The sequence below is a fragment of the Aricia agestis genome, chromosome 3 (genome assembly GCF_905147365.1).
Source record: "Aricia agestis chromosome 3, ilAriAges1.1, whole genome shotgun sequence".
NCBI classification, from domain to species: Eukaryota; Metazoa; Arthropoda; class Insecta; order Lepidoptera; family Lycaenidae; genus Aricia; species Aricia agestis.
In genome coordinates, this window is record NC_056408.1 from 19716328 (window position 1) to 19733916 (window position 17589).

At 34.1% G+C, this 17589-nt stretch overlaps 1 protein-coding gene across 1 annotated transcript; it reads left to right on the top strand.

Moving 5' to 3' along the window:
- Positions 1–11318: 11318 nt before the first annotated feature.
- Positions 11319–14188, top strand: LOC121740606 (transcription factor Adf-1-like). The gene is made up of 2 exons (XM_042133337.1): positions 11319–11674; positions 12678–14188. Exons 1-2 carry the CDS (start codon positions 11533–11535, stop codon positions 13388–13390), a joined length of 855 nt encoding a protein of 284 aa, XP_041989271.1. The 5' UTR covers positions 11319–11532; the 3' UTR covers positions 13391–14188.
- The last annotated feature ends 3401 nt before the right edge of the window (positions 14189–17589 follow it).

The window sequence follows — 17589 nt, forward strand, 5'->3', positions numbered from 1 at the left end:
CTTACCTACGCTATTACTAATTAATTTAAAATTAATTAATATATCTAATTTATTCATTAATTTATCCTGTAATCGCATAAATTCTTGAGGGCACTTAAAAAACGTGGTGGCCCTTATTTTGTTTTGACTAGTATATTTGTTGTTCAAACTAATGATGTAGCTGCATTGGTCTCAAGGGATCATCTTACAATTATGTCAGATCTTGCTGCACAAAGATTTAGCTTACATTTGCAATCAAGATTAAATTCTATCGAGGGTCTTGATGATTATCCAACTCCATTGGAATTAAGTCAATTATTAAAGACAGGTGATGAGATGCTATTGAAAGGGGGCAATGAAGCTTATGATTTAGTTTATACATTAGAAGCATCTTGTGTCTCAAGACTAGCAGGGAATTATGAGGGTGGTGGATGGCAAGACTCCTCCTTTAGATGTCAGATTGAAATAGACATGCAAAATAAAGCTGATCAGTTGGATCTTTTAGATGAGTTTAAATTAAGAGAGAAAATCCTGACCAGTGTATTCAATAGGAACATAAATGCCTTTGCTCAGATGTATGGATTGTACAGGATTTGGGGGCACCCAACTTTGGAACCATTAAGGGGAACAATTGCTTTGAAAGCTAAAGCAACAGCAGGCCGGTTTTATCTTTATCAATTGGCAGAGGACATTACAAATAAGTTTAAAGAGGACTTTATCACAAGATATATCAATAGACATAAAGAGTGGCCAGACCTAGATTTAAGCCAATTACCTCCCATGCACATCATAACACAACACCAAAAAAAGAAATAAACCATTTCCTATTCATGATAGCAGGTATGATAGAAAACATCTGACCTTGGTTTCCTTTAACAAAATCTTCCCTGTTGATCCAAAGTTTGACTTAATTGAATTTATAGACGACAAAGCTTTATCATTAGGACTACCCGAGCTTATAGATCAGATATTGAATAAGAAGGGAGTGGGGGATTCTATTGCCAGATCATTGCTATTAAGATTCTTAAAATCCGATATCTCTGACCCTGAGGTGTTTTTAAGAACAATAGATGAATTTGGATTCCCACCAGAAGAATGTGCCATGGGAGTTCATGAAAAAGAGAGGGAAGGTAAGCTTAAAGCTCGGTTATTTGGTCTTATGACCCTTATAAAAAGATCCTATGTTGTCTTAACAGAAAAATTAGCAGACCATCTGTTTCCTTATTTTCCAGAAATAACAATGGTAGATGATGAGCTTGCTCTTGAAAAGAAGCGTCACCATTTTACAGAAATGAATAATAACACCTTCATGATCAGTCTTGATTTCTCTAAATGGAACACCAATATGAGGGATGTTTGGCTTTAAAAGATGTTTTTCTAGAACACATGAGATGTTTTACTCCTCCTTTATTTATTTAATTGATGGATCATATTTACCTACAGTAACACCAGAAGGAGGCCTCAAAACAGACTTAGGGTGTTGGACGCATCATTTGGGGGGCATAGAGGGTCTAAGGCAAAAAGGATGGACCTTATGGACCATCGCTTTAATTAGATTGGCAGCAGAAGACAAGCCCTTCAAACTGCCTATTATGGGTCAGGGGGATAATCAGATGCTTGCAGTAATATTTAAAGAAAAACTTCCGGATTCCCTCATGGTAGAAATCGTCAAAATCTTTCTTCAGGACTTAAATAATCTATTATCTTATATAGGCCCACCTCTTAAAATTGAAGAGACTTGGATATCAAAACAGTTCTATCTTTACGGGAAGTATCCGATTTATAAAGGGGTATCCCTCACGATGTCTTGGAAAAGATCTTGCAGGATGTTCCGTTGCTGTAATGAAGACCACAATTATGTCAGCGGGACATAGAAAAAGATGTTTTTGCAATAAAACTGTATTAAAATATTACATTACTTATAAGTTATAACAAATGCAACGTAATATGGTGGTCAGCGGTGTGACCCGTGTGCGCGCGCGCCTGTCGCCTTGGCAAGTGGCGAGCGCACGCGGCCGCGTCGCCGGGAGCGCTCCCCCCGCGCCCCGCTGTAGTGATGTAGCCGTGCAGCTGCGCTAGGGATGTACGCGCTCGAACAAGTATTTCAGGCCTTATTTATACGGAAATAAGTTTACTATTTACACAGATCATAGACCCTTGGCTTGGTTATATTCATTAAAAGAACCGAATAGTAAGTTAATTAGGTGGAGGCTACGCTTAGAAGAATTTGACTTTGAAATTAAATATAAAACGAAGTGACTATTAGTCCGGGTACTGTACGAATAATTCTTATTTATTCGTCCGGGTATATTAGTTTTTTGACAATACAAGACATACAAGACAATTTTTTGACAATACAAGACAGACAATAGCCGGACAATTAGGTAGTACTTCTCGGCTGCATCTATTCATCCGGGTACCGTACGATTAATTCTTATTTATTCGTCCGGGTACATTGGTTTTTTATAAAAAAGAAAAATAATAGTCGGACCGCGTCCACCCCATCGTGTGGCGTGTCGTTGGATATTATATATTTTTAAATATTATGAGTATTCCAAGATAATTTTCCGATTTAGATACATTTGTGAAATATGAAGTTATAAAATGGAAAAAATCGTTAGAGTCCAGTGTCCCCCCCTTCTACCAGCTAGACGGTTGCTTCTGGAAATGTGAAAAAATTCACGGTAGTAGGAACCCTACGAAGCCCTTCATTCGTCGTACGGATAACACTCCCTTCAAATTTCAAGTTTCTACTATCAGTGGTTGAGGCTGTACGGTGATTCCATTTTCATGTCTTTCAGGACAAAGGATTTTATATAATGATGATATAGATAACTAAGCTAAATGGTAAGTACCATTATATATATGCAATAAAAGAAAATAGATTTAGATAAGAAAAAAAGTTTGTAGTAATAAAATACCTATCATTTTCTTTTTAATTTTGATTTTTTATATAATTGACACATAATAAAATTTCACTTAAACTGTCATACTGTTGATGCTGATGTGAAAATTGAAATACATCGTAAAATTTCCATTACTTTTTATTGAAAATTTTCTTACTTTTTCATAATGGGTAATTGCTTATCTAATTATATTTATTCTATGTTAATGTGGTTATGCAAAAAGATATTAACTTTAATTCAAATTATATAATATTTGCCACGTACGGTGGTGACAATGACGATGGTAAAAAATATTTTTTCAGATGAAGAAAGCGATGTCACAAGCGAAGAACAGCACGCAGCAGACGAAAAAGAAGAAGAATACGATGACACGGGCGAAGAATGTGATGAAGCGGGAAACGAGGAAGACAACGAAGCAGGCAGAGAAGAACAAAATGAAGATGCTATTGAAGTGGTTAGGAAAGAGGGTGTAGATGAAGTTTCTAATCACCATTATTTAAATGAAGATGACAATTTTGAACAGTTAGAAGAAAACGTCAAAAAGTATCAAGACAATGAATATGCCCTTTTCTACCGTCGTAATTTAAGTGATCTACTCAACGCTTACCGGAATAACGAAGTAATGAATGTAAAAAGTAATAATCCACACCTTCGAGATGATACCAGGCCGAACGTCCGGATCATTGACGACAATAACGGTGAAGAAAATAACAAAATTAGATGAGGCATCAAGAGGATAAGACTTCAATTACCATCCTCATCATCATTATCTTCTTCTTCGCCCTCACCTCCTTTGCAATCGTTGCCATCTCCGGGTCCTCAACGTCCTTCTCTACCACTTCACACATGGGCAACGTCGGTAATTTTTTTTACTATTCAACCGGCCATGAAACAAAGAGGACGACCAAGAGGAATTAAGCAAACTGCTATCGGTTTACTGTCCAAAAAGAAACCAATCAAGAAATTGAATTAGGCCTGGTTCTACTTGAATTTCTTGATTGGTTTCTTTTTGGAAATGATTTGAAATAAAATAATAGATTTAAAAAACTAAATACTTAAACGGTTTTAGCGCGCACTAAAACCATTTTGGCTTTTGCATACCTAGTAATTTATCGTTCGTCACGAACTGAAATTGTTTATGTTTACCTGCGATCTAATGAAGATTTGACAAAGGGAAAACACTTGAGTCATCAAACTAAATGTACGAATTATTTTGTAATTTTTAGTGCGTGCTAAAAGCGTGTTTTAGTAACTACTAACTATTATTTTTAACCGACTTCTAAAAAAGAGGTTATATCAATTCGACCCGTATGTATGTAATATTTCCAGAACTGCCCAGTTTTTCTTTGTTACTTACTCTTAGATATCAGCGTCTGATCAAATGTGCCAAATTTCAAAAGTGTATGTATATGTATCTATGTTTTTATGTTTGTGTTCTCCGGAACTGCAAGTCTGATTTAAGTAATAATTTTTTTGTTGTACTAGGTATTGTTCAACTTAGGGAATGCTGCAACTTGCAAGCTTCATCAAAATCGGTTCAGTACTTTTTGAGATAGGAAATTTAAATTCTCAATTACTTACGTGCAATTTTGAAGTCAGTTTTATCTATTTAAAACACTATTATTATTTTATACTTTAAGTCTATTTTCTAGTTTTCTAGTTTTTTACTATTTGGAGTGACAACTGTGCCGGGCAAAATAAAAACAGGATGGCGCTGTTTATTTTGATACTGCTTGTTGCTTTTGGTCATTATAAAGAAATTAATCTTAAGTTTTTGGTATCTGGTCACTAATTTTTGCCTTGTGACAGGGACTTTGGGGTTATAGAAAAACGTAAGAAACGGTGTAAGTCATATGTGTCAGAAGATTTACAAAATATGGTGTCAACAGCTAGAACAAATCCACCGTATTTCAAGGTTGTTCCAATGGAACAGTTAAATTTTTTTGATATTGAAAAAGCTGCTGACAACATAATCAATACAAAAAAATTAAACATTTCCAAAGCTGTTCCAAATGGTTAAAAATTGATTATAAAGATCCTGGTATGGTGTATATGAAAGAGACCTTTTTAGAAATAGAAGATTTTAATGCTGTTAAAATATGAAAAAAAGGAAAGGGAGTAAATGATTTGTTAAATTTAAACTTGGAAGTTTCTAATAGGGTAAATATTATACAAAAAGAGAAGAAGGCTGACTTATTAGCTATGATAGACTATTCAGAAAAGGAAGAACACAAAGAGTACTATAAGAATTTGTGTAAGTAAATATAACTATAGATACAAATAAATACATGCATACAAATAACACCATTGCAAGCTTATGAAGTATGACAGTTAGCACCTTTCTATTGAAATAGGCTAACTCTTTTAACACATTTCTTATTATTTTGTGTTTAAAGTGCTATAAAATATAGAATATTAGTGACATACTGTTTTTGTTAAGATATAGAAATATGAACACTGAATAGAATTTAAGACAATACTTTATAGCTATGGAGTATTTTTTTCTGAATAAACAGTTTTTTGTAATTTACTTTGTTTTATGTCTCAATCACTTAGCCCCTTTGTTATTTCCAGCCCTCAATTATGTGATACTTTTGACTCCAGAAGTGCTTTACAACATTTAGCTCAGTGCTCCTCGTCCTTACGAGGGCTACCGATAGCTTATGTTGTAATCGATTCGTTTTGGAGTTACAAAGTATCGACGTGAATGTCAAATTTCAGTGGGTGCCGTCTCATATAGGTTTGGCTGGGAACGAACGAGCCGATGAATTAGCGCAGCTGGGGGCACACTCGGGTATGGTAGTGCAGCAAATGCCCTTCTTCACGGAATTATTGTCAGATTTATATAATATTCATTTCAAGCATCACTTGTTACAACTTCAAATATATAGTAATTAATTCATATAAAATTAAACGTATATTTTTAAAATAACTTTATTAATAATATATTATATACTTAATACATAATATACATTATATATTATTCTGTTATCAATATTATATAATAGTGTCATATTTTCTAAATTAATTATTATGTATTACAATAGCAACACTGATAACACGCCACCACCCCACTCCGGTTCCGTCCGACGGGACGGGAACGGAGGGGAGGTGGACGGGTATATAAACAGAGCTCATCCTGCAACTCAAAGAGAATATAATCACTACGTTTTACTGCAACTCGCCTACAAGTGTGAAGGTCATATTGTACTCATCGGTAGTTATTAAGGAAAATAAATAGCTTAGTATAATTGTAACGTGTGTTTATCTTTAAATCTCAGAAGTGCGACGGAACCAAGGTATGTAAATATTGCATAATATTATAACGCTCACTTATAAATTTTATAATTATTTTCACTTGGAATCGTTTAATTTAAGAGCAGTGATCATAGAGTGCAGTGATGTAATAATTACTTTTCTTTGTTTCATTTACCTATTGAAAACTTACAAAATTACATTACGATACCACATGCTCGTGGCCGAGGCGACTCTTCGGTCGAGCTAACACTTTCACCACAATATTACAAAACCACGTGCCCGTGGCCGAGGCTACTCTTCGGCCGGGCCAAAACATGCATTACATTACAAAATTAACATTTGTAACTGCACGTAAAATTGTAACCTCCCAACTATTTTATTTAATTATATTAAGTTTTAAGCTATATTCTACGTTGAAAATTATTACAAACGAAAAGCAAAGTGTTAGAAACTGTTGTAACTCTTCACCCTTAGCAGTATTTGTGTAAAACATAAGTTTTTTACAAACCAAAGTTCAAGCCAAGTGCCAACTGTCAACGACTGGACGAATTCAAATTGGAGCTGGATCTATTCCCGAAGACTGCGTAAACCCGGGGAGTATTGCTTTTAATTTTCATATTTAGAAGTCATCTTTTACAATTACAACAATAAAAAATCAACTCCACATCGCTCACCCCTGTGAGCTACGTCCAAATCACACTTGGCAAAGTTTACTTCTCTCTTGGCTTGACGAGTAGTGGAAGCGAAGTTGAAGATAAAAACAACAAGCCCAGACATACACTAAACTCGAATACTTCACACACATTAAACAAGCAAAGAGTCATCCTCAAAAATACTCAAAAATTAAGTTATTAAATATTGAGTTGTTCAGTTATTCAGATTTAATAATTACTATTCAATCTGTTTATACTGTCTTCCACACTTTGTTCTTGGTCTCCTTGTTTGTTTCTTGTTTATTTTCAATAGTCTTAATCTCAATTCTATTCATTCCTTATCACTTTGCTTATCCTTTCCATTTTCATAGTAACTGTACATAAAATACACTGAAATATTGAGGCTGGCTTTAGCTTATATAGTAAAAGGTGACTTATAAGTAATTAATTCTATTAATCAAGCCCAGTTTAGCCTAATATATTATAAAACTAATTTCAGTGCTTGGGAATGGACAGCAAAATGATGACTCGCTCAGCCGTGGCCCGCCGTACTGAGGAGCAACTTCGTGTGGCCCTCACTGAACTAAAACAATATAAGGACCAGTGCCAAATGCTGTTAAGGGAGAGAGATGATAATGAAAAAGAAATGCTGTTTTACAAAAGAATAAGGATTTAAAATTAGAACTTAACAAGTTAAGCTTGGACTTTGAGGACATTCATAAGCAAAACGTGGAACTACAGGACATCGTTGATGGCTTCGACCAATGCCGAGAGGAGTATGAAGACACTCTCAAGACCTCGGCTAACTTGAAAATTAAATTGAATAATGCTGAGGACTATATTTTAAAACTTAAAGAACAAATACATGTTCAAAGTGCCACCCAAACACAAATCTTGTATGATGAACTTATCCATAGTAAAAGTAAGTCACATTCTATCTCTAAATCATGTAACATTGACATTTCTACTGTTGATTTAACCGGTGATGATTCATTGCCACTGTGTGAAATGAATAGTAGGAAAAAATTAAAGAAATATATTAGAATCAAAAAGTGCATCAAGAATTATTGTAAACTGTCACTGAAAAATAAAAAATGTTTAAATAATTTATCAAAGGTTGTTAAAGAAAACCAAATTTTGAATAATAATTTGCTAAATTGTAAAATTGACTTAGAGCAAATTAAGTGTAGCTATGAGGCCGATGTATGCAACCTACAAGCAGAGATTTCAATACTTCTAGACTCTTTAGACAATTTGAAAAAGAAATATGAGTTGTCACAGCAAGAAATGCAGGGGCATATATCAGCAATGAATGATCTGCTCGAAGTGACTCATTACAATGAGGAGCGGGTTTATTCTTTATTGAGAATCAACGGTTCCTCAGATAAAGCTGATCATTCCGTTTTAAATAATATTGCAGATATATGCTCCAGTCAGAAGGTACATACGGAATGCCCAACAAACATTACTTTAGTCAGTGACGAGTTAGGTAAGGATTTAGGTGTATATTTGAATAGAATGTGTATCGGACAATCTTTTTCTAATTTTTGTATGCCCAGAGCTTCTTACACTGAAATTTTAAAAAGGGCTTTAACTATGACATATTGTCCGAATACTACATTAATACTTTTAGTTGGGAGGAGAGGAAAATTAAACAAAAAACAGATGACTGAATATTTGGACAAATTATTTAATATAAAAAATGTTACAAAAGTCATATTGTTTACTTTTCCCTACATTCAAATGTTGCCAAAGAGATATAATAAAGAAAACATTTCCAGGTATCAGCTGAATAGCCTAATGTATACAGCCGTAAATAATAATTGTATTATTTTAAATGACTCGCATACACAATGTCAGGTTGTAGATATTAATAATTTAGATTTGAAATTATCTACTATGAAAAGAGATAAGTACTTCTTATCTCATTTTTATAAAAGACGTATAGCCAAGTTGCTATTTAACTTTTTGTTTATAAAATCAGCCAAGTATTTGGCTTCCTCGACTACTGCTTTTATTGAGCAGAATATTAGTCATATTTTGAACGAATTGGAATATGTTCCAAATATTTCTTTAAATTAGATAATAAGACAATGGAGGAAATCTCTTGCAGAAATAAATTACCTTTAAATAGTCAAAATCCTACCAATTTAATAGATTCAAATATAGTAAGTGAAAATAATTGTAATTTAATTAATCTGGTGCATCAGAATTTACAAGGTATGGTAGGTAAAGAACTTGAAATTGAGTTATTTTTGAAGGAATTTAACATTGATATTATGTGTATATCTGAACATTGGTTTAGATCACATGAACTCATTTTCAACTTCAATGATCACCAGATAGCAAGTTCGTTCAGTAGAGAAAATGCCATTAGAGGCGGCTCTTTAATATTAATCAGAAACAATTTTAAATTTAAGGAACGTAAGGATATTGTGAGTCTCTCTACTGAACGAATAATAGAAGTGGCCTGCATAGAGCTGAACCATCTAATAATTGTAAGCGTATACAGGCCTCCATCAGGGTTATACGAATCTTTTGAAGTAACTATGGAACAAATTTTGTCAAAAATATGTACATCTAACAAAAAGGTTATTATATGTGGCGATTTTAACATTAATTTATTAGATTTAACCTCAACTACTGTTAGATTCACATCTTTATTTCAATCGTATAACCTTTACAGCTTGTTTCAGGAACCAACAAGGGTCTGTGAGAGACTACAGCCACTTGTATTGACAATATATTTACTAATCTTATTCCAGACAAAAAAGAAATAATTAATAAGCTAAGTTCTGATCACTGTGGACAAATAGTCTTTTTAAATTTAATATCAAATGTGACAGTGATGCGAAGAAAAATCTTGTGTTTATTCCTGTGACCACAAAACGTATTGAGCAATTTAGAAGAAAATTAAATTCAAATATCCATTTATTGGACAGCTCACATAGCTCTGATGAAGCTTTTAATAAATTATTTAAGGTGATAAGAACTCAATTTAATTCAATATTTACTTCTAAAACGGTTAGAAACAGTAATAAAAAAACTAAATTTATTAATTGGGCAACAAAAGGAATAAAAATAAGTAGGAAAAGATTATATGACTTATATGATGAAAGGTGTATTAACAATAGTGAAGTATTTAGAGCATATGTTAAAAACTACTCAAAAACCTTCAGAAAAGTTTGTAAAGCTGCTAAAGCCCTATATATAAAAAATAAAATTAAAAACTCTAAAAATAAAATCAAAACAACATGGCAGGTTATAGCTGGTGAGACTGGAAATGTCACCTGTCACAGCTCTGATTTTGAACTATACTTTGAAAATAAAAAGATTACTAATGATCAAGAAGTTGCGACGGTCTTTGAAAAGTTTTTTGCTGACATTCCGGTCTCAACGACAAAAAATTTAAATTCTTCGTCTGAAGCTGCCGAAAAGCTACTCAGAGACAATGTAAAGGAATGTGATGTCAATTTTAAGTTTAGAGAAATTAACCCCAGAGATATTATTGATACCTTTAAATTGTTGAGTATCAAAAATACTGCTGATCTCTGGGGCATGTCCACAAAAATTATTAAATCAATAATTGACATCGTAGCTCCTCATTTAGCAATGATTTTCAATGACTGTATAAAAAATGGTGTTTTTCCTGACTTAATGAAGCATAGCAAGATTGTTCCTTTATTCAAAGCCGGAACTAAATCGGATCCCACGAATTTCAGTCCTATATCAATTCTACCGACCTTTAGTAAAATATTTGAAAAAATTATTTTAAAACAATTACTAGTACATTTTAATTCTTATAATTTATTACATGATAATCAATACGGATTTACTAAGGGTCGATCCACAACGGATGCTGGTATAGGACTCCTTTGCAGTATTTTTGAGGCTTGGGAGGAGTCGCAGGATGCCTTAGGTGTTTTTTGCGATCTCTCCAAAGCCTTCGATTGTAATGAGCATGCTACATTGATCAGGAAATTGCGCCACTACGGAATTAAAGACTCTGCTCTCAGCCTTTTGACTTCTTACCTTAAAAATAGGACTCAAAGGGTTGAGGTTAATAGTAAAAGGTCCAAAGGAACCAAAATAGAATTAGGTGTCCCACAGGGATCTATATTAGGCCCATTTCTTTTTCTCATCTATATAAATGACTTACCTTATCTAGTTAAGGATAATAATAATGAGATAGTGCTTTTTGCTGATGACACTTCACTTATTTTTAAAGTGAAGCGACAACAGTCGAACTACGACGAGGTAAACAGTGCTCTCTCAAAAATAGTACATTGGTTTAATGTTAATAACTTACTTTTAAATTCTAGTAAAACAAAATGTATAAAGTTTACTTTGCCCAATGTTAGGCAAGTCCAAACCAATGTAGTATTAAATGATGAGAAGATGAATTTGGTAGACAACACTGTATTCTTAGGTATTACACTTGATAGTAAATTACAGTGGGGTCCTCACATTGTTAATCTTGCAGGTAGGCTCAGTTCTGCAGCATATGCAGTCAGGCCTCGGTCTCGAATTTTGCGGGCAGCGGGGCGGCGGCGGCGGCGGCGCGGGAGCGGCAGGATCTTATGCGTATCGTCAAATGGACCGGGTCTCGAAAACAGCGGCGCGGGAGCGGCGCGGGGGCGGGCGACGAGCGGTGCCCTCCAGTCGAGCGGTGACCGTCCCGCGTTGCGCGTCTGCATTGTAGTATAGTGTTGTACTTTTTTTTGTGACGTTTCAAAATGTCCTCGGACGTGCAAGAGCAAATTATTTCGGCAATCTTTGAGAGGAGACCCATATGGAACAGCAAAGATGTGAACCATAAAAATAGAAGAATAATTAATCAATTATGGGAAGAAATAAAAAACGAACTGAATATTGAAGGTAGGTGAATATAAAAAATATTTATTATGTTATATACAATGTTTATTATGGTTTACAAATTAATTAGTAGCTAATGGGATTATTTACAAAATATTCTTTGAATTTTTCACGTATATATTGTGCTTGATAAGACGTCCGGGCGTTGGTTTGTAATCGTGTTTGTAATGTTTGTTGATTCGTATTGACAGTAATATAGGCAATGTCATTATCACCATCCTTATCTCGGATAATATTATGCAACAAACAGCAAGTTTTGATGAGTAATCTTGCATGACATTTGTTTGTCTCTATGGGCGATCTGAAAATATGCCACTTGGATCTTAAAATTCCGAAAGCACACTCAATAGTCTTTCGAGCCCGCGATAATCGCTTATTAAATAACTCATTTTGTGCATTAAGTACGCTTTGTGGATAAGGTCGCATCAAATATGTTTTGAGTGGATATCCTTCATCTCCAATAAAAACCATTGGTAGAACGATATCTGATGAGGGTAGATATTGTGGTCCTGGTATATTGTAGTTATTACTCTGAAGTAAACGGTTCAAATTAGAGTAATGGAATGTCCCTGCATCGCTTTGTTTCCCTCTTCCTCCAACTTCTATACAAATGAATCTTTTGTCAGCATCCGCGACCGCTTGCAAGTGCATCGAAAAGAAATGTTTATAATTATAATGCGATGATCCAGCGAACTTAGGATTTTTTATTCGACAGTGCTTGCCATCAATAGCACCAACGCAATTAGGAAATTGCCATTTTTCATAGTATTTTTCCGTTATATTTTTCAATAATTCTTCTGTCGGTTTTGGCATATGTAAATGTACCAAATTTTTCCATATAGCTTTACAAGTGCCATAAACTATGTTGGCTACCGTTGTTTTTCCCATTCTGAATGACAACGACAGTCTTTTGAAAGGCTGCCCACTCGCCAAAAACCTGAAAATTAAAGCATGTATATGTTAAAGTTATGTATGTAATAAATAGTCTGTTCGTTCTTTGTTTCAGTGACCGATTTAAAGAAGAAATGGAAAAATTTAAAAGATCACTATAGAAAGGAATTAAAAAAAAATCCTGCCCCTAGATCAGGAGATGCCGGAAATGTTAATCAACCCTCAAATTGGCAATATTTTTCTCAATTGAGGTTTTTGCAAGATGAAGTTGTACCAAATGTTACTGAGGGTAATTTAAGCAGTACTGAAGTAAGTAATCAGATGAGTAATGATTCTTTTGAGATAGAAGACATATCTGGAGAAAAATCTCAAGAAGATACAACCGGTCATAATGAAGAATCTTCTATTTATCCACAACAACCTTCTACATCCTCACAAGAGGCTCCTGTTTCTTCTCAAGAAGCTTCTACATCATCGCAAGAAATTTCTACGCCTCCAAGAGAAGCTTCTGCGTCACAACGATCAAGAAAAAAGAGAACAGCGAATGACATAAGAACTGAATTTTTAGAATTGGAAAGGAAAAGGATAAGACTGCTGGAAAATGATTTATCAAATCAAAGTAGAAACGAGGCTTCCAGAAATGAGAATAAGTCTGATGACTACTACTTTTTTATGAGTTTACTTCCACAAATGGAAAAATTCACGCCCGTTCAAAAGTTTAGAGTAAGACAAAAAATTAATCAAGCTCTTCTAGATGAGTTAAGTGTAAATGAAAGCACGTACCCTTCTAATGAATCATATATGTATGGGTATAGTACTCAACAATAGAGTTATATCAATCTTATAATGAAAATACTGTCAATAAATAACAAAACTGTGATTTAAATAGTTAACTAATCGTCGTACAAATGAGAACTTTAATTTTAGAAAGGAGATTTAGTTTCAAGATTAGAATAAGCGTGGAATTATTATACTGACCACTAAGTATATCGACCTTGTAATAAAAATACTGTAAATGAGTGAGAAAACTGTGATTGTAGAAATAATTAATCGTCGTACAAACGAAAACTGTGATTTTAAAAATAAATGACAAACTGTTATGTTACTTATTTCATACGAAACGTTTTTATATTATATTTTTCGTCAAAGATAAATAATTAAGGCTGATTAGTGTGTAGTAGGTATTTAATTAAAATTATTGTATCTGGGAACTTAATACCGATGCCAAACTATTTACTAAATTAGTAGGTACAACACTTCCTTTTTGAAACAATCAATAAATACAATTACAAATTACAATTTCGTTGTTTTACTTACCCAAGCGTTATGTATAATTTTTCTGCTGGAGATATACCTCTAAAACTTTTTGGATTAATTCCAGACTCTAAATCACTCTTGATAGTTTCTAGAATATAGTCAAAAGTTTCTACACTCATTCTGGTGTAGTCGTAGAATTTATCGGGATTTTGTCTCTGTTCTTCATAATTTCGATAAAACTCGCCATTTATTTTTCTTGCCCTATAGTAGGGATCCACTTCTTCTTTTGCCCACAATAAATCGAGCATTAGGAATACATTTGAATCAAAAAGATGTTGTCGCCGATTTTCAGACATTTCGTTAGCGAATGTCGACAACACAACCACAAACACAACACTACACCGCTACAGTGCCGCGCGATCTGCCCGCTGGTTTCGAGAACAGGTATGCGTTGCCCGCCCCTCTCCCGCGCCGCCGCCGCCGCCGCCCCGCTTCCCGCAAAATTCGAGACCGAGGCCTCAGAAAAATTAGGGAAATTTCTGACGAAGATACGGCACGATTAGTATATTTTAGTTATTTTCATAGTAGGATGTCATATGGAATCCTTTTATGGGGAAACGCTGCCGACATTAATACAATATTTGTGCTGCAGAAGCGAGCCATACGTTCTATTTATAAAATGTCTGCTTTAGAATCTCTGAGAGATAAATTTAAAGAAATTGGTATTCTAACTGTTGCTTCTCAATACATTTTGGATAATGTAATATATGTTAGAAAAAATATAAGTAAATTTAAAGTTAAAAGTGACATTCACTCTAGGAATACTAGAAATAAGCACAAGCTAGATATGCCGGTGATCAGACTTAGTAAAGTCAGTAAATCTTTTAAAGGTCAATGTATACGCCTTTACAACAAAATCCCAGAAAACGTTCAAAATCTTTCCATTAATATATTTAAAAAAGTAGTTAAAGAACGTTTGTGTGCCAAAGCCTATTATAAGGTCAATGATTTCATAAACGATGGCACACCTTGGGAGTAGGATGGCTTCTTGCAAGGCTACTTCTTCATTATTATAGGACTTACAATTATGTATGTGGATATTGTATATAATATTTAGTTACAAAATTGTAAACTTTATTTTAAAAGATTAATTTTTTTCTCACTTTTTTTGGTAAAAAAGTGGGCCCCGTGCGAGTTTCTTACGCCGGTTCTTCTCGCCGGGTTAGTTCCCGAACCGGTGGTAGGCATCATGTAGGACTTTCTGAAAACATTTATTTTAAATTTATTCAGAAATAAAACAATTTTGATTTGATTTGATTTGATTTGAAAACCACGTGCTCGTGGCCGAGGCGACTCTTCGGTCGAGCTAACTACTCTTCGGCCGGACCAAAACATGCATTACATTAAAAAAAAAAAAATTCACGTGCCCGTGGCCGAAGCGACTCTTCGGTCGGACTAAACACTCGCTTCATGCTTTATCCTGCCGAGTATTTACCATAAAATTATAATCAAGTCAATTGGCTATTTTATTTGATAATAATGATTCGTAATCGTTAGTCGTTAATTATTATTATTCATCACTGTTTATTAAATGAATTAATAAGTGAAATAAAAAAAAAATAGCATTGATCATGTTTATTACTTCTCGCATTTTTCCGCTAACTTGTAGTTCATATACCATGATCTATGAATAAGTCTTTCACAGATTACAAGATAGTAATGGTATAATATTCTAGTTAATGGGTATGTTTCCCGCTTAACTTGTAGTTCATATACCTACCATGATCTGTGAATATGTCTTTCACAGATTAAATGACAGTAGTCTTATAATATTCTAGTTAATGGGTATGCTTCCCGCTAACTTGTAGTTTATATACCTACCATGATCTGTGAATATGTTTTTCACAGATTAAATGGCACTTAATCTTATAATATTCTAGTTAACGGGTATGTTTCCCGCTTAACTTGTAGTTCATATACCTACCATGATCTGTGAATATGTCTTTCACAGATTAAATGACAGTAATCTTATAATATTCTAGTTAATGGGTATGCTTCCCGCTAACTTGTAGTTTATATACCTACCATGATCTGTGAATATGTTTTTCACAGATTAAATGGCACTTAATCTTATAATATTCTAGTTAACGGGTATGTATCCCGCTAACTTGCAGTTGATATACCAAGATCTGTGAAAATGTCTCTCACTGATATATAAAGTTTAACGGGAATACCTCCCGCTAATTTTTAATTCAAATACCGTGATCTGTGAATATGCCTTTCACAGATTACAATATGTTAATTTGCAAACCCTTATTCCAAAACCTGAAATTAATTACGCTGCCTTGTATGTACATTAGAGACAAGTGCATCTTTGTTAACAAGCATCCAAAATATTTTGTGCAAGACAGGGATAACAATGTTGCAAAAAGATCACAACGTTATCCCAATAAATTAATCATACCCAAATGTAGCAGCACAACGTTTCTTAAAAGTCCTTATCTATGGCTATTAAAATCTATAAAACTTGCCAAAGGATTTAGAAACTGAGCTTATTTCCTTTTAAAATGAAAACTAAATGAATGGCTTTTTATTCAATTATTGTTGATGTAAGGATTTTTATTTCTGACAGTTCTATGATTTTCATTATTGTGTGACATTTAGTAACGGTACTACTTCTACTTCTTTTCTCCACCTTTTAGATTAAGGAAATGACATTTGCATACTATTAATTTAGTTGTACATTTCACTCTGGCAAATAAATTATTATTATTATTAATTTTTAATTCAATACCAAGATCTGTGAATGTCTTTCACAGATTACATCTTTTATAACTTAATATTCTAGTCTATATTTTATAACTGGTAATTTTTCTCGCTTGTGAAAATTTTGCAGTGCAGTGGCGATAATTGCTGATTAAATTCCCGACCAAAACATTTTAATTTTCCTAGCCCACAAAATATTCATGAAGTACGCCAATTCCTTGGGCTGACCGGTTATTTCCGGAAATTTATCAAAGGCTACGGAGAAGTTGCGCGTCCATTAACTTCCTTGTTAAAAAAAGATGCCTCTTGGCAGTGGTTAGATGCACAAGAAAGGTCATTTTCATTGCTTAAAGAAAGACTTATAAGTATGCCCATCCTAGCTTTATACGACCCTACTTTAGAAACCGAACTCCACACTGATGCCAGTTCTCTTGGCATAGGTGGGATACTCATGCAGTGGCAAAAAAACAAATACGTGTTCTTAAGCCCGTTTGTTATTTTAGTAGACAAACAACCCCGGAAGAGCGACATTTGCATTCCTATGAGTTAGAGACACTGGCGGTAGTAAGTTCACTAAAGAAATTTCGCGTTTATCTGTTAGGCATACATTTTAAAGTCTATAAAGACTGTGCAGCCCTTAGAACAACATTTACCAAAAGAGATCTCGTTCCAAGAATTGCTAGGTGGTGGCTTCAAATAAGTGAATATACATTTGATATAGAATACCGACCAGGTGTTCAAATGGCACACGTAGATGCCCTGAGCCGCAATACTAGATTATCCGAAGCCGTAGATGACAATAATATGATGGTTAATGTTTACAATATAGAAAAAGAAAATTGGCTGTTAACATTACAACTAGCTGACCCCGATATAGCACGGATTCATAAAATCTTAAAACCCGTAGATGATCCAGAGTGTAAAGACATAAAAAAGAACTATGTAATTAAGAATGATACTGTGTATAGGAAAGTAGATGATCGCATATGCATAGTCGTTCCTCG

Excerpts from the sequence above, each read along its gene's own strand:
- LOC121740606 (XM_042133337.1), top strand. The coding sequence starts at position 11,533 with ATGTCCTCGGACGTGCAAGAGCAAATTATTTCGGCAATCTTTGAGAGG. Across the intron at positions 11,675-12,677 it reads AAACGAACTGAATATTGAAG|TGACCGATTTAAAGAAGAAA; the intron begins GTAGGTGAATAT and ends TCTTTGTTTCAG.